This window comes from Hibiscus syriacus, unplaced genomic scaffold (genome assembly GCF_006381635.1).
Source record: "Hibiscus syriacus cultivar Baekdansim isolate YM2019G1 unplaced genomic scaffold, ASM638163v2 tig00112402_pilon, whole genome shotgun sequence".
Taxonomy (NCBI): domain Eukaryota; kingdom Viridiplantae; phylum Streptophyta; class Magnoliopsida; order Malvales; family Malvaceae; genus Hibiscus; species Hibiscus syriacus.
The window spans coordinates 2,109,333-2,135,126 of record NW_024063323.1 but is presented as its reverse complement, the minus strand read 5'-3'; the positions used below and the strand labels follow the sequence as shown (position 1 = coordinate 2,135,126).

Genomic DNA, 25,794 nt, shown 5'->3' with positions numbered 1-25,794 from the left:
TTTACAAATTAGCTAAAAATTCAAATTTGCATTTCAAGAAAAATAAATATTTTTCATTAATTACAATAATATGATTTTACAAAACTGATCAGAGCGTATACAATTCAAATCTTTATTTATATGCCAACTACATTCCTTATAACAAAATACATACTATTCAAATATTTATGATAATCTCTGGAAAGGAGAAGCTGACCAGTCTTGCTCATCTTTGCTCCTTAATCTCATCGTAACCTACGTGTGTAACACTCACACGCTAAGTCATTGACTTAGTGAGGCATATAACACATATAATGTAAACTTTAACTCCTAACAATGGATGAACATTTAATACTAACATATCATACAAAATCATATACCATTTCATGTAACAAATACATACTTGCACATATATCATCATCTAAATTCTTAGTAATATCATATATTATTATCATTAATCCCTTTAATCCTATAATCTTGTCCTTAACACTCATACACATCATATAATACAATTTCACAAAGCAAACACATAACATCATATTTAGTTTATTTATGTTATCTCTTTTATTAGCCTATGATACACTTGTGAGAACTAAAGATATGTGAGTACATTGAGGTTGTGCACAAATGCTATCACCACAACTCGTATAAATTTCCACTAAGTGGCATATAAGATTGTCCCGAATGACCACGTAGAAATGTCCCGAATGACCACGTAGAAATGTCCCGAATGACCACATCAAATTCTCCTTAAGGACCACATATATATTCCAATGGACCAAATATGTGTCCCGAAGTACCGTATATATGTTCCAAAGGATTACATATATGTCCCGAAGGACCACATGGAACCCTTGACTCTTGGCATGCCAACTATACCCCTAGCTCTCATATCACATAAAATTGGCATTATCATTTATGATAGTTCATATCACTTATATCACATAGACATATTCACATGTACTTGTAATCACGTAGCTTATTTTTGCGTAGTTCATGTCACGTTTTCATACGATTTCATATTCATATGTCACAAAACTTATATCTTATTCTGATATTTTCTCATAGACATATAACCACATAGGTCCTCGTCACATAGCTTATATTTCATGTTCACATCATCACATAGTTTCATTATATCATTTAACATAATTGATCACTCCGACATACATTCACATAGCTCATGGAATACACATAGTATAACATGTAACACATACAATAACATATGACACATAAGAATCATATCAAGTGCATGCTTGTATTCATGGATTCATGTACCCTAATATGGAAAATAGACTCATCGCAAGTCTTATTTCCATAGAATATCATACACTTAATATTATGCACTCACTTGGCCTCACTAGTCCATTCAAACACATATAACTCTTGTAAACTCTTATAGCTTCGAATCGTCTTGGACTTGTCCTTGATTGTCATCTACATGAATATACGACTTATATGAATATTGGAGTTCGGATTTACTTAAAACTAATCAATATAACTTAAGCTGAAAGAACCACTTAATTTAGCATTTCAAGCTTAATAGTATCGATAATCTTACTATAGTACCGATACTACCCTCTTATGGTATCGATACCCCCTTACTATCGATACCATTTTGACATTCTGTAATTATAACTTGTTAATGGCATCGATACTAGACCCTTTGTATCGATATCTTCTTAACCAGTACCGATACCATTCTTTAGGTATCGATATTGTTCCTTCAGTATTGATACCCCAAGCTCAAAATCTACTCATTTTGCTTTGAAGTATCGGTACTGGATGAATAGTATCGATACCCCATGCCCAAAACTTATTTATTTTACCTAAAAATTTACCAAACTTACTTAAATCTTCTTCTATAACCTCCTTTTAACCCTTTGCTTAACTACACTTATTCAAATTAACTTAGATCACTTTAATTCATCCTAATATTCAATATCCACATACACACTTGAATTCAATAATCATAACAATTTATCAACATATTCCAAATTCATTTCTAACACTTTGAATTTCTTATTTTAACTCATGACAAGTCAAATTCAACTTCAAAATCCATTAACTCATTCTTTTTCAACAATTCACTCAAAAACTCATTTTTCTTAATCTCTCATAACTAATCCATATTTTAGTTTATAATTCTCTTTAAGCTTCTTTAAGCTTTCCTAATGCTCCAAGAATCAAAACCAACCTTAAAATGAAAGGAATTATCACTAAGAAGCATACTCACCTTATGCAAGAACCCACAGTGGAGAGGAAGAAGAAAGCTGAAAAGGCTCTGGATAATCTTTTCTCCAATTTTCCACGTGTTTTTTTATCACTTAAAGAGGGAAGATAAAAAATCTTTCATTTGAAAAGACATAATACCCTTCCAATAATCCAACTTTGATATCAAGTCCTAAAAAAATTTCCAAAATAGATCCTTGAATTTTTCAAGTTATTATAATTAAACTACTAAATTTTGAATTCTTACAATTTGGTCACTGACCTTTTGGGGATGTTACAAATATTTTTAAAAAATAAAGTTTAATATCAAATTAAGTACTAAATGCGTAGTTTGCCTAGTTTTATATTGGATATAAATGAGTTCTAGCCCTTTTTACTATAATTGTATATATAACACGAACCAACTTACTTCAGTAGTTAATGAAATTGTTGTTGTTCTTAGAGGTCTTGGGTTCAAGCATCAATGAATGTAACAGGGTTATTGAGTGTTCATTGTTAAATAAATAAAGGTATTTAGAACATATATTTTATAATTACTTTAATTTAATAAAAAAATATATAAATAGGTTTTAGCTGTACCTTATGAGAGAGAATTTTCATATTGATGTTGAAATATACATTCGTTCACGTTTGAAATTAAAGAAAAGCACGTCAGAAATAATTATTAAGTGAAAAGTATCAACTGAACAGTATTTGCCATCGGTCAAAATTGGCGAAAATGAAATATATTGGGTATTATTGAGTTGTTATATATTAATTAAGTGTTGATTCAATTATATAATTATTAAAATGTTATTTATTAACTATAATTAATATTATTCTAATAGCATTTTATCATATTATAATTTTATATAATTTTTAAATAAAATAATTATAAAATACTTAATAATAAAAAATAATTTATAAGTTTTGTATGCTCAACTCTAATATTATTGAATAACTTTTTAAAAATATTATCAAAATCGTTTTTAAGTAATTCAAAAATAATCATGATAAATGTATATATTTTGAAAATGAAAATTACTATCGATTATTTTGAGTTAGGTACGATCTAATACTTTTAAATTAAGTTTGTATTTTAAATTAAATAAAACTTCTATCATATTAGCAATAAACTTCATAGATTTTACATTTATTTATATGGATTAGAACTACATTATTTTATAAATTTTAAAATAAACAAACGTTACGAATTTCTTCTGATACTGGCCAATACATTCCATTCTAGCCATAAATTGAAGCCGTAATAATTATATTTAGATTTAGTTTGAAAATCATGTGCGTTTCAACCATTGTATCATATTATTTTGATTAATATCTGAATAACTAGTATTGTTATTGTTATGAAAATTTTAAATTGTAAATTTAAATGCATTTAATATTTTACTCAAATTAATTAATATTATTTGAGAAAATTATAAATTAAATAATTTTAAATAAAAACAATTAACTTTCTCAATTTTTTTAAGCATTGGCAATTCATTTTCTTGAGATGCGGAGGTCAAAAGGGATGGCTGTGGGGTTGCTTCTAGGAGGAAAGATTGAATGAAAACTATGAGTGCCACCGAAAACAAAATCAATCTGCATTTGGTAATATATCAATAACTAGAATTTGTAAAAACAAATAGATTGAATAATATAAAATATGTATTTATTTTATTATACATCCTATCCCTAAAAGGACAAAAGCAATTATTTCTACATTAATTATTATGTTATGATATGATTGTACATAAAATATGTTTTTATGAAGATATATAAATAGGTTTTAGGTGATTTGTAATTCTAAGTTATAAAAAAAAACAATATTATTCCAAATTTAAATGAGAAAGCGATATTTGATCAATAGGAATGTAGAGACAGGGAGAAGAGGTGGCTGAGATATAACAGCAGTACCCCACTTTATGAGAGAATTTTTGAAATATATATTCAGTTCACAATTGAAGTTAGAGAAAAGAACGTCACAAATACTCACCACGTGGATGATGACAAAGATTGGTAGTGCTACGGTAGAGGCGGAGAAAGGAGTATGTTTATCATATTATTTATTAAAATTCATTTATTCATATAATAAAAATTAAAATTAAGAGGTGACATTGCATGTTATGATTGATTATTAATTTTTTATTTTAACGGAGTTAACGATTTGGGATAAATGGGGAAACGAATTGAACTTCAGGGGCAAACATTTTAAAAAATACTTTAAGAGTCAACTCGGTACAGACGATATATTTTAAGGGACAATCAGCAATACAAGATATAAATTTTCTATTTTTCTCAACATAATTCAGAAGTAGCTTACTTTGAGAATTGATTTCTCATTCATTTCTCAACTATTTTTAAGTATGATATATTGTATAAAGATCCATAGAGTATAATATAAAATCATAATTTTATGATTCAAATCTTCAACTTTATCCATTAAAAAATGTCTTTTTAAAAATATATTTTTCCAACAATTTTTCATATGAACAAAATTGATAATTCAATCAAAATATTAACTCGATGTGATGATAAAATCTACGATTTGTTGTTGCATACGTTAGGTAGGCATCGACCCTTGAAACCTCCCTTGTGAAAGTATATTTTCTTCACTAACTAACCAGTTGATATGTTGTTTGTATAAATGATGATACGCCTCACACAACTACCTATATATTTTCAATACAATAAAAATGAAAAGTCTATCTAACAAATAACTCAAAATGTTTAATTTGATTTTGGTCTTAACTTATACAAGTGGGATCTGAATTACAGTAATAGTGAATGGTTATTCATTATTGGTGAACAGTGGAGGATCCAGAAATATTTATGAGGGTGAGCACACACATTAATTATTGAAAATTTTCTTACAAGGTGAACACAAATAAAATTTTAGAGTGGACACCCATAATACAATAGACAACAAACATAAAGAAACTCGAATTCCAGAGTGGGCACATACCCACCCTGAATATGCTTTGCATACGCCACTGTTGGTGAACTATATTAGACTTATAAAAAAACTATAGGTAACAACCAAATTAGACTGCAAAAAAAAAAAAGAATATATACACGAATAGATCTAAGTGCATCAACAAAATAATTACAACAGGGGATCAAACCATTAAAAGACCATCGACAATCATAAATCAGAGTTGAGTGTCGTGAGAAAACTATTTCCGAACATAAATTGCATATCCAAATCTAATCTGAGGGTCCAAAGCAAGAATATCAACATGATAACAAATAAGTGATCTTGATTAATCTAAGCATCGCCAAATCCAACCATGAGAAAATTAAACGAAAAACTGGCCAAACCACCAAACATGTGTCATAAGAATGAATGAAAACGAGCAATAGAAACATATTTATTAAAACAAATAAAAAGAGAGAGAGAGAGCAAAGAGCAAGTAACTTGAGAAAATATTTATTTTCTTAAAATTTATTTAATTATACATGCAAGCATTTCCAAAAAAATGAAAGAGTTGACATGTAAATTTTGGTTGAAAAATGAAAAGTGCAACTAACATGGATTTTCAGTCAAAGTTATGACATTAAAATTTTTTATTATGTAATTTGATTTGTTAAAGTAAATGAAGAATAATTATTCATCTCTGTTTCATTACAATAAAGAATAATATCAATAATAATGATAAGAAAGAATAATATTAATATAATGATGAGTCTTTTCTTTTCTTTCCTTTTGATGATTTGTTCTGGCCACTCGCAGTATGGGTTTTGCTATAATATAATGGATTGAACTCAAATCTAATAATACATAATAATTGATACATGAAAGTTTGTACACTTATATCTACATTATATTTTAATTATCATTTTTAGTCAAGATACTAATAAAATCACTATTCATTATTTATGTAATTTGAGATAACAATCTATATCATATATTTAAAGATGTTCCTGTGTGAACAAAACTACCTCAATAGTTAAAGGGATAGTTGTTATTCCTAGAGATGTCGAATTTAAACACAGTATACATCATGAGTGTTTGAGCATTCATTACTATGCATAATGAGAGAATAATTATTATTCTCTATGTCCTTCTCATTACAATAAAAAATGAAAAGTAGAAATAACAAATAATTTGATTTTCATTCCATTAAAATGAGAAATAAAAAGTGTATAATAAATAATTTGATAAATTGACAATGTTTAATTTGATTTTGGCCTTGACTCTATTGAGGGAATTGGTAAGAGATTTAAGTTTTGCAGTTGTAACTTTTACAAGTGGGATTTGTTAACTTTTACAAGTGGGATTTGAATTATAGTAACAGTAGATGGTTATTCACCACTGGTGTGCTACATTAGACTTGCAAAATAAAAAACTGCACGTAACAGCCAACTTAGCCTCCATTTTAGAAAATGAAAAAAAACATCTTTTTCATCTTTTCGTTGATTTGCTAAGCCAGTTGCAGTACGGGTTTACTAGAAAATGCAGTGACTTGATTTAAATCTAACCCAAATGAGAAGTTTATTGGTTGATATAGAAGAAAAATGGTAGATTTTCCATAATATGTATATTCAAGTCAAAGAAAGAACTATTTATTATTTAATTAATACAAATTTGATGATTTTGTTGTTTAAAAAAGTGTTTGTTTTAGAAGTTTTGATTCGAGCAGTTACATCTAAGGAAGTTAAATTCATTATTAATAATTAAAAAAATTCTAAATATATATTATTTTTATAATATTTTAATAAAAATTATTCAACTGATACGTATATGACAAGCTGGCCTTAAATTCAACTTTTGCCCACGCAACTTTTCAAAATAAATAAATATATTAGCTCCAAAAAAGTAGCAGAAATACATATGGATATTCAGATATTCGAACCCCATTGTTGTCTGTTTTTTTTTACCTATAAAGTGGGGGGATTGGGTGCTGGAAATTAAGTGTGAGAGATCAAGTTGTTTTGAATACTTGGTAATAAGCTTGAACTTGTCTAAGATACCGAAAAACGCCATGGGTTCATTGCAAAACATTTCATGTAATGAACATGAAGAAGCTGACATCTTGCAAGCCATGCATTTGGCTTCCATTTCATCACTTCCTTTCGGTTTGAAAGTAGCCGTGGATGTGGGCTTGTTAGAGATCATATCCAAAGCCGACACTCCTTCGGGTACGTTGTCGGCTGCTGAGATCGTGTCTCAGCTTCCGACCAAAAACCCAGACGCCCCTTCCATGGTTGATCGAATCCTAAGGCTTTTAACCACTCACTCCATCTTAACATGCAAACAAATCACCGGCGAAGATGGGCAGATGCAGAGGTCATACGGCCTTTCATCGGTCGGCAAATACTTCCTTATAAACGAAGGTGGGATCTCCTTTGTTCCATTGCAACGTATCCACCTTGAGAAGCACATCATCGAATGCTGGCAAGTGAACTATTTTCTTTATCCATTCTCAAGAGTATGCATGCCATTTGTTGTTGTTATTTTAATAAATTTGATTGGTTATGACAGGAAATCATGAAAGATATGATATTGGAGGGAGGGTTCTCAAGTGAGAGGGCATTTGGGAAGCACTTGTTTGAGCTTCAGGCCACTGATGATGAAATGTCCAAAAATTTCAATCGAGCGATGTCTGTTTACACCGACCTAGTCATGAACCAAGTCCTCCAAACTTACAATGGGTTTGAGGGTGTAAGCCAAGTGGTCGATGTGGGAGGTGGTTTGGGTACTAATCTTAAGCTCATCGTTTCCAAGTACCCTCAAATTAAGGCTATTAACTTTGACCTGCCTCAAGTCATTAAAGATACTGTCCCCTGCCCAGGTAATATTATTACCTCATTGTTGCCGCGTCCTAATCATTTCAACAATCAAGTTAATAATTTTCTGTCACATCTCAGGAGTGGAGCACTTAGCAGGGGATATGTTCACGGAAATTCCTAAATCCGAAGTTATTTTTATGAAGGTTAGTTTCTAGATATATTCTTTTTAAACCCACGTAGTTCGATTAGTCCAAATACTTCGTGTAATTATTTTAAGAAATTAAATCCAACTGTTTTATAATCACAACAAACAAAAGAATTGTTATTATGTAAATTTTGTGTATTTTAATGAAAACAAAATAGCTTGTGATTAATGTAAGGTTTGTATATTTTTAGACCATGCTTCATGACTGGGGTGATGATCAATGCCTGAAGTTACTGAAAGTATGTTATGATGCATTGTCGAAGAATGGCAAAATTGTATCAATAGAAGCGATATTGTCAGACGTTCCACAGACAGATATTATAACAAAGACAACCTTCCAAAGAGATGTTTACTTATGTCATGTTCTTCCTGGGGCTAAAGAAAGGACCAAACAAGAGTTCGAAACATTGGCAAAACAAGCTGGCTTCTCTTCTTTGAAGGTCGTTTGCCGTGCTTATAATTATTGGGTTATGGAAATTTATAAAAGTGGTTGATTCCATCGGTTAAGTTATCTGGGCTTTCAAACTATGTGTGGTATTTATCTTTCTTTTTATTTTTTAACCAATATTGTTTTCTTTTATATTTTCTATTGGAATGTAGTAAGAGAAGCATCGCACGTGCCGATATTTATAATTTTTATAATAGTTGAATTCAAATACGTAATTTTTTTATATTAAATCTGTTTATTACTTGTATATATAATTTAAGTAACATTACATGAATCTAATATAAATAAATTACCCTTAAATATTTGAACAAATGATTCAAAGATTTTTAAATATCTTTTTTAAGTAAAACAAATCTCATAGAATACCAAGTACAAGAGTAATTAGTTGTAATTCCCTAAGAATTTTGAGATCAAAATTTAAAATAATTCAAGTAAAATCATAATGTTTTTTTCGAGAAGTTAAACCATCAATTTTGAAAATAGTTACCATTAAAATGATTTCTATGTTGAAGTTTAAATTTTGGTGATTTTACGAGATAAAGATATATTTTGAGAGAAAAAGTATAATATTAAAGGAACAAATTGTAAGAAACCCAAATTATGTGGTATAAAGTGAGATTTCAGTTAAAAGGTATCAATGACAGTACTCATGAATCGTTAAAGCTCAAGAAAGTCAATTTTATCGAGGATAGTTTGAAAGTTTGTATGATTTTGACTTATGATTGGATTGTTTATATTTTAAGGTCATTCAAAACCATAATCTCGTCTCATCATATTTTTTGGATCATCATTCTAGTTCCTACCAATTGAAAACTTCTTTCCTTAAATCATTCTCAACACGTTGAACAAAATAATATCTAAACTCAATGAAAAATCAAAATGTTATCCCTCTTTCTATAATCCTCTGTCAAATCGATAGTTTTCAAACTATTAGTCAAAAGAACTGAGATTTTTTTTTGTTTTTTTATCGTTAAAAGTTGTATCCAATGAATCTAAACTTTTGAGTAAAAATGGCGACAATCCACCTACGGAATGAAGAGTAATTATAGTCGGTCATTTTTTACACATAAAATTGAGTTGTGTTTTGAAATATTTATCTAAATCATGTTATAATATTAGAACGATTATTGACAAACAAATAAACATGATCGAAAAAGAAAAACATATACAAAGAATACCAAAATTACGTGTATAACCTAAAAGGAAAAACCAAAGGTAGAAGAGAAGAATTTAACTAATATGAAGAAAGAAAAAAGTTACTTGGATTAAAGGAGAAATACTAGTTTACCACAAGCCTCACAAAATTACAGCGGAATCGTTTCATCCTTAAATCGAAAATAAAAGTTTAGTCACTCATGATAGAATGAAAATACAAGAGAAAAGAATAAGTTGTGTTGTAGAAGATCTCTCTTTAAAAGGGGATAAAAGGCTCTTTATATAGAGAGTCAAATCCCAAAAAGTAAATCTCCTTTAAGTCTAGATCAAATAAGAAAATCTAAAATAAAAGGAAAATAAAAATAAATAAAGCAATAATTGAAAGGAGATTGATTATTGGTTAAATATTTTCAAATATAAAAATATTTATAAAAGTGAGTTTTTTCCCGAATTGGCTCCAAAATTTTGGATTCTTCTTATCAAACAGCAGTCACAAGGCGTCATCATGCCTTGTCGAAGATGGTCTTTTTCCCAGGTTCACATTTTTCTCAAAAACTTGATTATCATTCAAAAAGCTAAAAACACGCTTTTGAGATGATTTTCACCTTTGCATCCATATTTGACCTCCTACGTCAAAACAAACATAATTTCCATAATTAGACTCAAATTATAATAAGAATATGGATGAATTCATAAAAAGATGTAAATATTATAACTTATAAGGATGCAACTATTGAATGATCATCGACAATCACAAATCATAGTTGAACGTTGTGAGAAAACTATCTTCGAACGAAAATTGCGTATCCAAATTATGACAATACTCATGAATCGTGAAAGCTCAAGAAAATCAATTTTATCGAGGAGAGTTTGAAAGTTTGTATGATTTTGACCTATGATTGGATTGTTTATATTTTAAGGTCTTTCAAAACCATAATCTCTTCTCATCATATTTTTTGGATCATCATTCTAGTTCCTACCAATTGAAAACTTATTTCCTTAAATTATTCTCAACATGTTGGACAAAATAATATCTAAACTCAAAGAAAAATCAAAATGTTACCCTCTTTCTATAATCCTCTACCAAATCGATAGTTTTCAAACTATGAGTCAAGGAATTGAGATTTGTTTTTGCTTTTTTTTATCGTTAAAAGTTGTATCCAATGAATCTAAACGTTTGAGTAAAAATGGGTGGCAATCCACCTACGGAGTGAAGATTAATTATAGTTGGTGATTTTTTATACATAAAATTGAGTTGTGTTTTGATATATTTACCTAAACTTTTGAGTAAAATTTATATTTTATCCCAATTTCTTCATTTTTTTATAAAAATCTATGTAAACCCTCATCAAACCCCTCTCTCAAATATCTTATCTCCACACAATATTACTTCAAATTCGTGCTTAATTCCCCACTACATCATCATCCAGAGTGGATTTGCATCTTCATTGTCACTCATTTTCATCAAAATCTGAGGTAATCGTTTTATACCTTTTTTTTTATTTTTCATAATTTATGTTTAAAATTGATTTTATTTCATGTTGGTAAGTTCATTTGGTCTCTAATAATTATTTATAAGTTGTTTGAAAAAAATATAATTTGCCTTAACAACATGTTTCTTTCAAGATTTGTTTTAAAACTTTAATAGGGGTTTTGTTTTGTTTTTAAAAAAATGTGTTAAAATTATTTCATTTGGTTGAAATTGGGTTGCTCATTGGATTATACTATGCATGTTTTTCTTGCCAAGGTCAACCCATTCTTAAATTTTAGCCTCCAATCCTTGTTTTAGGATTGTCTACCAAGTGTTCGGTAAAATTCCTAAAATAACTTTTCACTTGCCTTTAACCTCGGGTTTTATCCATTATGCCTCCTAAAACAAATCCCAAGCGTCCTAGGACTTGTAGGACTCTCGACCAAGGTCAATCCTCAAATCCATAATATTTTGAAAACGCTTGCTTTAGAACCTCGATGCTCTTTACTTGTTCAATAGTTTTTACAAAAATAAGAAAATCTATTCCGAGCGTACAATAGGCCCTGATTTTCTCATGTTCGAAGTGTATCAATTTCCTATTTTTGAAACCTTCATCTTGTGGGGATGGTTGGACTTGTTTTACATTCCTCCTAAGGTTCATCCAAACCTTGTTTGTGCTTTCCTTGCCAACGCCATTCTTGTCCATGCACAAGGTAATGCTGATAAAATCGTTGGAATTGATCGTATCTCATGGGTGAAACCTTTACACTTATTTCATTCTCCATCGCTTCCCACTTAAATATCATTGATAGGAATGGTGGTCCTTTCAAAGGAGTTTTCCCTACTAATTTCAAGAGATTCCTTTATGATAGCCCTACTCATCCTGATTTCCCGAATCGTCTCTTGCTACTTCTCATCTCTTAGTTATTTTATCCTTCGAGTGGTAAGGCTATCCATATGCCTTTTACGACTATTGGTGGTTTTATAACATTAAGAACAACATTTGCCCAAACTTTGCAAAGATCATATTCTTAGAACTTGTTAATGTTGTTCATAAAGGGTCTAACTATTTCAAGACTCTTCCATGTTATTGTATTCTTAGCTATATATTTAGGGATAAGCTTAGAGTGTCTACTGCCCTTGACCCTCCTATTCCCCTCGTTAGTGTCATTGATATCAAATCTGCCCACAAGGCCAATTGGGAGTTTAATGGCATGTCCGGTGAGTGGCATCCTTTTAGACCAAACTTCAATGAAGGCGAGGAGGAAGAGAAAAATTGGAAGAGCAACCAGTGCCACTGCATCAAGAGGAGACATCGATGAAGACCATGTATGATTACATTGTTCAAAATTTCGGTGACTTACGTGCTCATATAGATTCCGTGGATCAACGCTTGCGTCTACCATGGATCGTCGCTTGGACACACTTGAGAATGACGTTCTCTTGATACGACAACACTTATTGCCTTTCTCTCTTTCATCGCCTTCTTCGAAAGATTAGTCATTTATTTTTCATTTGAGGACATTTGCTTTGATATTTGGTCTTATGCACTTTATGACTTATTTTTGAACTTTATGTTATTATATGTTTGATACTTGGTTAATTTGGTATTTTATGGATTCATGTTTGAATTAATGATGTTGATATTATGGTTTTGAACTTGATTATTTTATGATAAGCATAATTTGACTTTTGATTATTTTTATGTTGAATAATTGAGTTCCCTATTACACTAACATAATTTATCTTTTGAAGCTCAGTTTGATTTTGCTATAACAAAAAGGGGGAAAATATGTATACGTGTAAATTTTCTAGCCATCAATCATTTTAGCCAAAAATTGTTTTTCTAAGAGGGAGACTTATTTTTCGCAAAATATGAAAAATAAATTTCTAAAAGTAAAATTTCACAAAAAGGTTTTGTTATATCAAAATGGGGAAGATTGTTGAACCAACATTTGATTTTGACAAAACATTAATTTTAAATGATTTCAGTTGTTAAAATTTGCAAATTTCTCAATTTTATAATATTTTTCATAAACAAAATTAAAATATTTTTAAGTGTGAAAAATAATCCCAAGTGTTTTTGAGTTAATCTGCATTTTATAAACATTTTTCTAAAACTCAAAACACTAAATTTTTAGGCAAAACATCATCCAGTCTCGAGACCAATTATGCAGTCTCGATACCAATATTGCATATTAGTTTTTGGTCTCGATACCAAGACCTTAATCTCGAGACTGAAGGGTGGGTATCGATACTGATTCAAGTAGTATCGATATTGAAGGCTCCACGACTGTAAATTTGACCGTTGAAAGGCTCAGTTGTTGGTATCGATACCAAATGTGCAGGTGACCATTAAATGCTCAAAATTAATGAATCCAATACCTCCAAATGGCTAGATTGATGTTAGAAGACACAAAAGGGACCAAGATTCAAATGGAGAACAAGAAGAAAGCTAATTGCAAGATCATTTCAACATCAAAAGAGTTTTTAGTGCTAAATTATCAAATTCTTGTAAATACACTTGTGAGCTTCTTGTTTATTCTTGCTCAAGTGTAATTTGGGTGTGTGCTTAATTAGTTGCAAACTCATTTTCCTTTGTGAGGTTTTTCTTTTGTTTGCTAAATTTGTAATTTCTCTTTGAGATAGTGTGTAAGCAAGGTTTTGGGGTATAAACCTTGTGTGTCTTTGTAAGGTTACACCTTATCCTTAAGGTTTGCAAATCTAGCAGATTTGAGAAATCCTTAGTGTGGATAACTAAGGTAGTAGATGTAGACTTGGTTTAGAAGTCGAATCACACTAAATCGTTGCGCAAAGTTTTAATTTTCAATTGCATCTACCACAATTTTTCAAAGGCCAATTCACCCCTCTTGACATTATTCGTTCGATGATAAAGCTAACAACAACTAGTGAGGTTTTTTTTTAATATGTTCAATTATTCACACAATGAATCTGCGAGGATATAAATTAGTAAAATATATTTAAAATAAACAATACAAAAGAGTTGGAATAAATAAAGCATGGTTGACAAATGAAAAGTGCAACTAACATGGATTTTCAGTCAAAGTTATTGACAAGTTAAATTTTATTTATTATATCATCTGATTTTTTTAGAATAAATGAAGAATAATTATTATTCCCTATATATTTTCGATACAATAAAAATGAAAAGTCTATCTAACAAATAATTCGAAATGTTTAATTTGATTTTGGTCTTAGCCTATACAAGTGGGATTTGAATTTCGGTAATAGTGGATGGTTATTCACTATTGGTGAACACTGAAGGATCAGAAATATTTATGAGAGTGAGCACACACATTAATTATTGAAAATTTTCTTATAAGGTGAACACAAATAAAATTTCAGGGTAGACACCATAATACAATAGACAATTAACATAAAGAAATTCGGATTCCAAAGTGGGCACATACCCACCCTAAATATGCTTTGCATACGCCACTGTTGGTGAGCTATATTAGACTTATAAAAAACAATAGTAACAACCAAATTAGACTGCAAAAACTAAAAAAGAAGAAGACATATACGAATAGATCTAAGTGCATCAACAAAAGAACTACAACATGGGATCAGACCATTAAAAGACCATCGACAATCGTAAATCAAAATTGAGTGCTGTGAGAAAATTGTCTCCGAACATAAATTGCGTATCCAAATCTAATATAAGGGTCAAAAGCAGAGAAGATCAACATGATAACAAATAAACGTCATCTTGTTTAATCTAGACATCGTCAAATCCACCATGAGAAAATTAAACGAAAAAAATGGCCAAACAACCAAACATGTGTCATAAAAACGAAGGAAAACGAGCTAGAAGAGAGTTATTAAAAAAATAAAAAGAAGCAAAGATGAAATAAAAAAAGAAAACAAAATTATGAAATATAAACGGTCCACGACCAATACTAAAAGTAATTATATATGCAACTATTATACTTAAAAATAAATAATTTAGCAATAGGTACCAAATATTAGGAAACTGAGGTCATGCAACCATCGTTAAACTATTGGTTTATTTTATATATAAAAAATTAGAATACAAATTATAAATGAGAAAAATGGTACGCGATTTTTTAAATTACATTTACCTCCCCTTAATTAAAATCAAATCAAGCTTAAACTCCATTGGCCAAAAAGTGAATCATATTGGTAATATTTTTAATTATCTAATTTAATTTATAAAAATTAGAAATAAGATAAACAAGTAAGTTTCGTTTTTACCACACATGCTTAAAAAGTTATGGTTTATCCACAAATGAATATTATAAAATATAAAAACATATAGAAATTAGTTAATAATATATGAAGAATAGGCTCGTAATAATTCAATCAAGCACATGATAATAATCCTCATACTTGCAAAAGAAATTATAGTAATGAAAAAGGAATAAATCAGGTAAGAATCAATTTATGTATTTTTTTGTTACAAAAAGTTTAGGTTAGGGGTGTGTAACACCCTCAACCCGTATCCGACCCGGATACAAGTATGAGGTGTCACATTGACTTCTCAAACTTTAACTTTTGACGAAAACCAAGGAAATTTAAAACTTTTATTAAAATAACATTGTTACTGTACACGAGTTAACCAAAACAAGACAAAACTGATAAGAGCATTTGTAACTAACACTTTTCTTACATGCCAACACACTATACACCATCAAAATACATACTTTAATAGTTACTTCTGATCTGATCTTCTAGCAGTGCTGCTGTTCTTGCCACTCCTATTTTTGTTCTTCCCGATTCTTGGTACCTATGTGTAAATCACTTACACGCTAAGTCACAAACTTAGTGAGGCATAAACATAATAATGATGCATTTTTCATACATATAAATATGCAATCTATGAATTCATCATCTCACCTATGACTTCCGTATACATGATAACAACATAATAACATATGATAATGCAAACACTTTTGTAAGCCCATTAATATGCTTATCAGTACTTATATTACTATCACTATATTCCTTTTTCTCATATAAATATATTAAAACCTTTTTACACATACCTTCGAACACATGTACCCTTTCACAACAGAGCATATATAGTATCATAACGATTGATTTATTTACTGTCTTTAAAGACCATGTATTAGCCATGTATACTTTTGAGAACTCAAGGTATGTTAGTATATTGAGGTTGTGAACCATTATGCTGTCACCACAGCTCATATAAATGTCCCGAAGGACCTATCCAGAGGTCATAAAGATCCTCGGTAACTATCCAAAGGTCATAAAGATCCTTGATAACTGTCCATAGGTCCCGAAGAACCTAGGTAAACTATCCATATTTCCCGTAGAACATAGGTAACCCTCGACTCTTGGCATGCCAACTATACCCCTAGCTCATATCACATATCATGGGCATTACATACATATCACTTCTCTTATGATCACATGTTCCTTTTTCTCTTTCACATACCACATGTATGTGTAGAACTCTATCTCATATCATGTAATTTGTAATACAAGTGCATGTAATTACATATTAAATGTAATCACGTATTAAATGTGATCACATAAATCATATCACTCAGTCTTCTCTATATGCACGTATCACATTCATATTTCATAGTCATATAAATTCATAAATTTATATACATGTCTATATCATGTATCATTCACTATAACATATAAACACATATGCATATAATCATCTATCTCATATTCTACCACACAAGCATGTGAGTACATTCATATGAGTCATATAACATGTGGTAAATCATATGTAAACATCTATAACTTACTCACATTTAATCCAAACTATAATATATGCACGTTCATACTATTATACTATGACATTTATCTCAAAAATAGACTTATCGCAAGTCTTATTTCCATTACCTTATACTTATATTATGCACTCACCTTAGCCTTGCTTGCTTTGATTTGATTCTAATTCTTCGATTGTTTCGGAACAAGATTACGCTCTAAATCTACATAGTAATACATTGATACATATCAGTATTCTAATTGATATATTCTAAACCATCACTTCTTAGGCTAAAAAGAAAGATATTTTCAACTTTTAATGAAGGCATGCATCGATGCACTACACCATGTATCGATGCATCCCTTGACAGGTGCATTGATGCACTATCCATGCATCGGTGCATAAATCCTATTCGATGTTTGTATTTTAAGCAGGTGCATCGATACACTCCTTATGCGTCGATGCACTAATTGCATTCGATGTTCATTTATTTGAGAGTGCATCGATTCACATTGAAGATGCATTGATGCACGCAACCCAGAAATGATACTTTGAGCACGAAAATCCCTTCTTTATTCTCTCAACTCTTCATATTTCATCCATTTTATATTCTTAACTCTTATACACCTATTTAAACTAATCTATACTCATTTATTTCATCTTAAGCCCCAAAATCCTATCCTCCTTATGAGATTGAAGAATTATACAACTTTGCAATAAGATTTAATTCCACTTCTAGCACTTTATATGTCTTAACTAGATTGATGACAAGTCAAATCCAACTTTCAATTCTAATTATCAACTCTATATCAAAATTTCATCAAGAACTCAAAATCTTTAATCTTCCCTAACTCTTTTATCTTTTGATTTTAAGATAACTTAAGCTTTCCTTAAGCTTAGTTATAACTTAAGCTTTCCTTAAGCTTAGTTATCATCTAACGATCAAAACCCAAACTTTAAATTAACAAATAATCAACAGATCATAAAGTTTACCTTTGCTTGGGTCTCTTTCACGTATGAAGAAGAAGAAGAAGAAAGAAGAAAGCTCTAGAGAAATCTCTCATTCCCACGTGTATATATCCTTACCATATCCCATTTTTAATTTATTTATTGGTCAAATGACCCTTTTGCCCTTTAATACCTTTTATAATTACTAGCATCTTTAAGGTAATATTTCCAAATAAATCATTGACTTTTAACTATTCCATTTTAATCACCAAATCCTGAAATATTACAATTTGGTCACTAACCCAGTATTGAGGATGTTATAAATCTCCCCTCCTTTAAAGAAAATTCGTCCTCGAATTTTTCACTGTACATCTTGATAAGAACATATCTTCTAATGTTCTTATGTTGCTTTTTCAACTTATTCCTTTGTAATTTATAATCAGTGATTTGCCTTCAATTTCCAAAGAATCCAATCTTTATCTATATTTTCCACTCTTTCAATTTTTACATTTTTCCTTTGACCTTCATAAAATCCATATAATGTTACTCATCCCGTAGACAGTAACCAAACTCTTATTTCATTATCATTTAACCAAGAATATAATCTTGAATATTCTTTAAATGTGATTAAACATATATTTTACAAAATCAAACAATCTTTTCATATCACCTTGCACATTTTCCTTCACTTCTATATTGAACTTATCATCTACCCTTCCATATAGTCTTTCACATATCTGATCCTTTAAACTCAATTCTTTTCATTTCTTTATCCAATTATCCTATTATAATCAAGATCTTCTTATACATAACCAAATTCTTATTCCAATTAATTTCTCTATATCAAATTAATTCTTCATAAATCACCATCTTCTTATCTCATAGATCATATCCTTTTTCTTTATGCTTTCATAATCCTTTCATAACACTTATAATTATCTTTAAATAACCTTCCATATCGTATTTCCATAATTATGATATTTAACACTACTTGCACAGCCTTATTCCTTGTAAAATTCTTATTCAGTCAAAATATATTTATCCCTTTTCATCTCAAACTTTTCTGTTAAATCTTTAACTTCCATCAAACATATAAATCCTTTAACTTTAATACATTCATTCTCACATTACTTGTTATTCAACCCACTTCTATAAAGAAAAATGTAAACCTTCGTCAAATCATCCACATATATGTTCTTTCTAATCAAAATAACTCATCCTTTATTTCCATAACTTATTAAACCTTCTTTCTTTTTTTCTTTTTCTTGATTCAAATTCAAACATTTCATTTATCTTTGTCTTATAAACTGATCACAAATATATATATATATATTCCCCAAACTCTTCCAAAACATACTCATATCACTTTCTCTTTTAATATTTTTACTTATAACATATATCCTTCAACACTGACATTTCCAATCTGTCTAGCTGATTAGTTGTACCTCTTCCTAATTTACAATTATCATTTGCATACTAACTATATAACTAGTCCATCTCCAATATTACTTCCAATCCCTTGAAGAATAACTCCATTAGGTTAAAAAAGAATTCAATTCCCTAAATCTGAATGGAACATCTCTAACATATCTAATTTACTTGAGCACTGTGCCTTACTAAATTTGTCACTTTAATATTACTACAAATGACTTTTATCTACATTCTCAATTCTCTCACCCGTTCACTACTCATATATATATATACAACTCGGATCAACCAATATCATAACGCATTTACTGTACAATAGAAAATATACCTGCTATTATCTCTAGATCATCAAAATCTTCGTTGGTATTAATATTATACATTCGAGCAGTGGAACGTATTTCTATTGAGTAGAGGATTCAAGTTGACTTCTGCCTCTTCCTCTACCCCTTTCTCTTTGAGACATAGAAGCAGATTGATCCAACTGTGCATGCTCTTCTGTCCCCAATGGACAATCTCTCATGAAATGTTCTGTTTCCCTACATCGAAACAAGATCCAGATTTAACTCTACACGTCCTACCGTGATATCTTCCACAAGTGTGACAATGTCTCTGTTGTGCTCTTCCATCACCAGACCCTACTGATTGGTCTGTCTAGTTCTTATCTGATTTGATTTCTAACGGAGGATACCACCGATCCAGTCCTTGACTGAGACTGAAAACCAGAATCTCTACCTCTCTTGGGTGGTGCAGAACTTGATGAAGCCCCTATTCTTTTAGAGGGTTGGAATCTTTGATCCCCAAACCTTTCATTCTGAGCTCTTTCTAGAGCTTTAGCACGATTTACTATTTCTTGAAACGAAGACAAGTTCAACACTATTAACATTTCTTTTAACCTCGGGCATAAACCCTCTACAAACCACTCACACACATACTTCTCTTTGGGACCAACTTAGTCACAAAACGACTTAACTTATTAAACTCTCACTCGTACTCATACACTGTGCGATTCATCTGTTTCAGATTCAAGAACTCTTGCTTAATTTTCGAATAAAGTGGTCTCCTATATACTTGTGCTTAAATTCTTCTAAGAATAAAGACCAGGTTACTTGATCACTTGTCAGTCTCAGAGTAACATTTGTCCACCAAATTCTAGCTTGCCCACGAAGCAAGGAGACCACTCATCTAATTTCTCCATATTAGAACAGTGAAGTCCTTCTAACATAACCTTTACATCATTAAGCCAAAGGTCTGTGGTAACAGGACATTCTTCGGCTTCACCCTTAAACTCTGAGCTCCCAAACCCTTCAACTCCTTTGCAACATTCATTCTTGGAGTTGAAGTAGCAGGAGGTTAGAATCGCGTCAATACTACATCTAATGTTTTAAAGAACACATCTTGATCAGCTATAGGCACTCCAAAAGGTGCCTGTTCTTCACCTTGCTGGGCCAGGCAGGTGAATTACTACTTTCAGCGGGCCGATCATCTCCCGCTTGACTTCAAGAACTATCATGTCCGGACATCTATAAAAATATACCATATCATTCTATCAGCAAAACAACACACTTACTATTATATCAGATCCGAAGTTTTCACTATTTTGTTGGCATGTATACTTTATAAGACACTCTAGACTTCGGTTTATGCCGAGAATTGACTAAACCGTAGCTCTGATACCATTAAATATAACACCCTTAACCCGTATTTGACCCGGATACAACTCTGAGGTGTCACATTGACTTTATAAACTTTAACTTTTGACAAAAACCAAGGAAATTTAAAACTTTTATTAAAATAACATTGTTAATGTACACGAGTTAACCAAAACAAGACAAAACTGATCAGAGCATTTGTAACTAACACTTTTCTTACATGGCAACACACTATACACCATCAAAATACATACTTTAACAGTTACTTCTGATCTGATCTTCTAGCAATGCTACTGTTCTTTCCACTCCTATTTTTGTTCTTCCCGATTCTTGGTACCTACGTGTAAATCACTTACACGCTATGTCACAGACTTAGTGAGGCATAAACATAATAATGATACATTTTTCATACATATAAATATGCAATCTATGAATTCATCATTTCATCTATGACTTCCGTATACATGATAACAACATAATAACATATGATAATGTAAACACTTTTGTAAGCCCATTAATATGCTTATCAGTACTTATATTACTATCACTATATTCCTTTTTCTCATATAAATATATTAAAACCTTATTACACATACCTTGGAACACATGTACCCTTTCACAACAGAGCATATATAGTATCATAACAATTGTTTTATTTACTCTCTTCAAAGACCATGTATTAGCCCATGTATACTTTTGAGAACTTAAGATATATGAGTATATTGAGGTTGTGCACCATTATGCTACACCACAGCTCATATAAATATCCCGAAGGACCTATCTAGAGGTCATAAAGATCCTCGGTAACTGTCCATAGGTCCCAAAGAACCTAGGTAAACTATCCATATGTCCTATAGAACATAGGTAACCCTCGACTCTTGGCATGCCAACTATACTCGTAGCTCTCATATCACATATCATGGGCATTATATTCATATCACTTCTTTATGATCACATGTTCCTTTTTCTCTATCACATACCACATGTATGTGTAGAACTCTATCTCATATCATGTAATATGTAATACAAGTGCATGTAATTACGTATTAAATGTAATCCCGTATTAAATGTGATCACATAAATCATATCACTCAGTCTTCTCTATATGCACGTATCACATTCATATTTCATAGTCATATAAATTCATAAATTTATATACATGTCTATATCATGTATCATTCAGTATAACATATAAACACATATGCATATAATCATCTATCTCATATTCTACCACACAAGCATGTGAGTACATTCATATGAGTCATATAACATGTGGTAAATCATATGTAAACATCTATAACTTACTCACATTTAATCCAAACTATAATATATGCACGTTCATACTATTATACTATGACTTTTATCTCAAAAATAGACTTATCGCAAGTCTTATTTCCATTACCTTATACTTATATTATGCACTCACCTTAGCCTTGCTTGCTTTGATTTGATTCTAATTCTTTGATTGTTCCGGAACAAGATTATGCTCTAAATCTACGTAGTAATACATTGATACATATCAGTATTCTAATTGATAGATTCTAAACCATCATTTCTTAGGCTAAAAAGAAAGTTATTTTCAACTTTTAATGAAGGCATTCATCGATGCACTACACCATGTATCGATGCATCCCTTGACAGGTGCATCGATGCACTATCCATGCATCGGTGCATAAATCCTATTCGATGTTTGTATTTTAAGCAAGTGCATCGATGCACTCCTTATGCATCGATGCACTAATTACATTCGATTTTCATTTATTTGAGAGTGCATCGATGCACATTGAAGATGCATCGATGCACGCAACCCATAAATGATACTTTGAGCACGAAAATCCCTTTTTATTCTCTCAACTCTTCATATTTCATCCCTTTTTCTATTCTTAACTCTTATACATCTATTTAAACTAATCTATACTCATTTATTTCATCTTAAGCCCCAAAATCCTATCCTCCTTATAAGATTCAAGAATTATACAACTTTGCAACATGATTTAATTCCACTTCTAACACTTCACATGTCTTAACTAGATTGATGAAAGTCAAATCCAACTTCCAATTCTAATTATCAACTCTTTATCAAAATTTCATTTAAGAACTCAAAATCTTTAATCTTTCCTAACTCTTTTATCTTTTGATTTTAAGATAACTTAAGCTTTCCTTAAGCTTAGTTATCATCTAACGATCAAAACCCAAACTTTAAATTAACAAATAATCAACAGATCAGAAAGCTTACCTTTGCTTGGCTCTCTTTCACGTATGAAGAAGAAGAAGAAGAAAGAAGAAAGCTCTAGAGAAATCTCTCCTTCCCACGTGTATATATCCTTACCATATCCCATTTTTAATTTATTTCTTGGTCAAATGACCCTTTTTCCCTTTAATACCTTTTATAATTACTAGCCTCTTTAAGGTAATATTTCCAAATAAATCATTGAGCTTTTCAACTATTCCATTTTAATCACCAAATTCTGAAATATTACAATTTGGTTACTAACCCGGTATTGAGGATGTTACAGGGTGGCTCTCCCAGTCCAGGCCAAGACATACCTAAGACTTAATTGTAATTTACTTTAGAATTTACAGATTGTCCACAAGGAGTGACGATGGGTGGATTCAAACATAACCTTACAAGCTCAAATTATTGAATCTCAACCACTTTTGCATCAATTTATGTATTTGGATTAGAAAGAAACAACACGTAACAACCAACTTAGCCTTCATTTTTTTGAAAATGAACCAAGTCTTTTGCATCTATAGTTAATATAATGATGAGTCTTTTCTTTTCTTTCCTTTTGATGATTTGCTCTGGCCACTTGCTGTCACAACCCAATTTAAAGAAATTAGAATAAAAATTTAAAATTTATAAGCAATTTAATGAATTTGGGGACTAAAATGCAAGTTTTCAGAACTTAACTGTTTTAGATAATTGGGAAATTTAGGGACTTGAAACCTAATTAATACATTTTATGTTATTAGAGAAAAAAGATAAAAGAAATGGTTAGGTTTTGAGGGGTGTCGAACCCCTACCCAAGTGTGGCTGCCCACGCCCTACCACTAGGCTAGGGCACTATTTTTGAAATTTTATTATTAAAATTTTATATAGGGCTTAAAGCCTGGGTTTAATACTCGGAATTAAAAATCCCCAAATCAAACCCTGAATCCCTAACTTCCCTTAAATCTTACCCCTCGTCGACTTCCCCAAATCATCAATATCCGACCACCGTTCATCGCTCCGACACCATCAATGGACTCACCCTATTTCCACATATGTTTTGGTTGATTCCGGTCGCCTCCGTCATTGTCTTGCCTCACTGCCACCCTTGGAAGACTCCCCAGCACCGTGCGATCAAAACCTGACCAGTGGGTGAGGTTGTCACCTTCGTTTTCCTGTCACTTGTGTGGGTAAATCGTTCTTTGCTATATTTGAATATTTTTACTCGTTTTTGGCTTGATTGGATGTTGTTTTGGGTTGATAATGTTGTTTAGCTGCTCATGGAAGGATCGGTTGCTGTCCCTGACCCCCTTCACCATCGTACGCACCATCACGCACCGGTGGTGCGCGTTGTGCTTTTTCCGCTCCAAGAAAACCTGTTAGGCCAGTCTATTCGGTCTGGAACGACCCGAACTGCCCAAACCGAACCGGTTTGACCTGTTGACTTTGACTCAACCCATTGAATTCAACCAACCCATTGACTTTGACCTGAGCTGTTGACTTTGACCTGACCCATTGACTTTGACAAGAGTTGACCGTTGACTTTGACAAAAAAGTCAAAAATTTTGAAAAGTCATATTTTATGTTTTTCGACGTCCTGAGTTTGAATCTAAAGTCTATTTTATCAAATTCGAACTTGAAAGCCTCCTAATTGACCGTCAAACCCGATCATGCATTTGTAAGTGTTTTAATTTTGAGTAATTAAATTAAGACTTGAGATTGATTAGTTATTCGAAGGTACTCGAGACTCTCCTGATCGCTCAACAGGTTGACCCAACTCTTTTCGATCCGCTAGACCTCGTGAGCGAATAGTCACTCGTATAACCCATAAACCTTATGAATGCCCATATTAGAATATTACTTAGATATTAACTCATTTTATAATGAATTAGGTTCGAGTACTGCTGCAGAATGTGGCTAGCCAGTGTTTAGTAGATCTACTATTTGACCCTATTTTTCTAGATGTGTTCCATATGTGTTACACGATGTTTTTTCTTCTTTGAAATATATTTCACTAAAAATTATGATTTACTGGTTGATGGTTTATGGACTATGACTTAATGATATATGTTATCTGGTTATTGGTTTTCACTGGATTTCATTATTATGGATTTATGGAATTTACTGCTCATTGTGTAAACAGTATATTTGAGATACGATTTGGGTAGGTTAATGGAGTATGGATGATCAAGCTGGTAATTCTTTACGTACCTAAGGTGACTCTTTGGTAGCTCCGAGGCCCCGAGAACTTTTTGGGTAGGCTCTCAGGCCCTAAGATGCTCCCTTAGGTTGCTTCTTATATATACTGGTATAAGGTAAGGCATATGGATGCAGTTCTAGGGAAATGTATATGGTGTACGAGAGAAGGGTAAACTACGAGATTTAAAAACTTAAACTTCATTAAGATTTCCCTGATATTTTACAGAATTATTACTTGATTATTTTACATATTATGTTTTAATTGCACTATTGGGACACATGAGGCCCTAGCTCATGTTTTAAACCATTTTCCACTTTCAGATACTCTTGGATAGGCACCCCGTACCAGGCACTTGGATGATGGACACATTTAGTACATATCAATTTGTTGTAATGTTTTATCTACCACTCTGCCTTTAATTATG

At 31.2% G+C, this 25,794-nt stretch overlaps 1 protein-coding gene across 1 annotated transcript; it reads left to right on the top strand.

Annotated features, from left to right (window-relative positions):
• Positions 1-7,160: 7,160 nt before the first annotated feature.
• On the top strand, positions 7,161-8,652 carry LOC120179119 (caffeic acid 3-O-methyltransferase-like). Its single transcript, XM_039184823.1, has 4 exons — positions 7,161-7,594; positions 7,681-7,985; positions 8,062-8,126; positions 8,320-8,652. Exons 1-4 carry the CDS (start codon positions 7,176-7,178, stop codon positions 8,620-8,622), a joined length of 1,092 nt encoding a protein of 363 aa, XP_039040754.1. The 5' UTR covers positions 7,161-7,175; the 3' UTR covers positions 8,623-8,652.
• Positions 8,653-25,794: the final 17,142 nt, after the last annotated feature.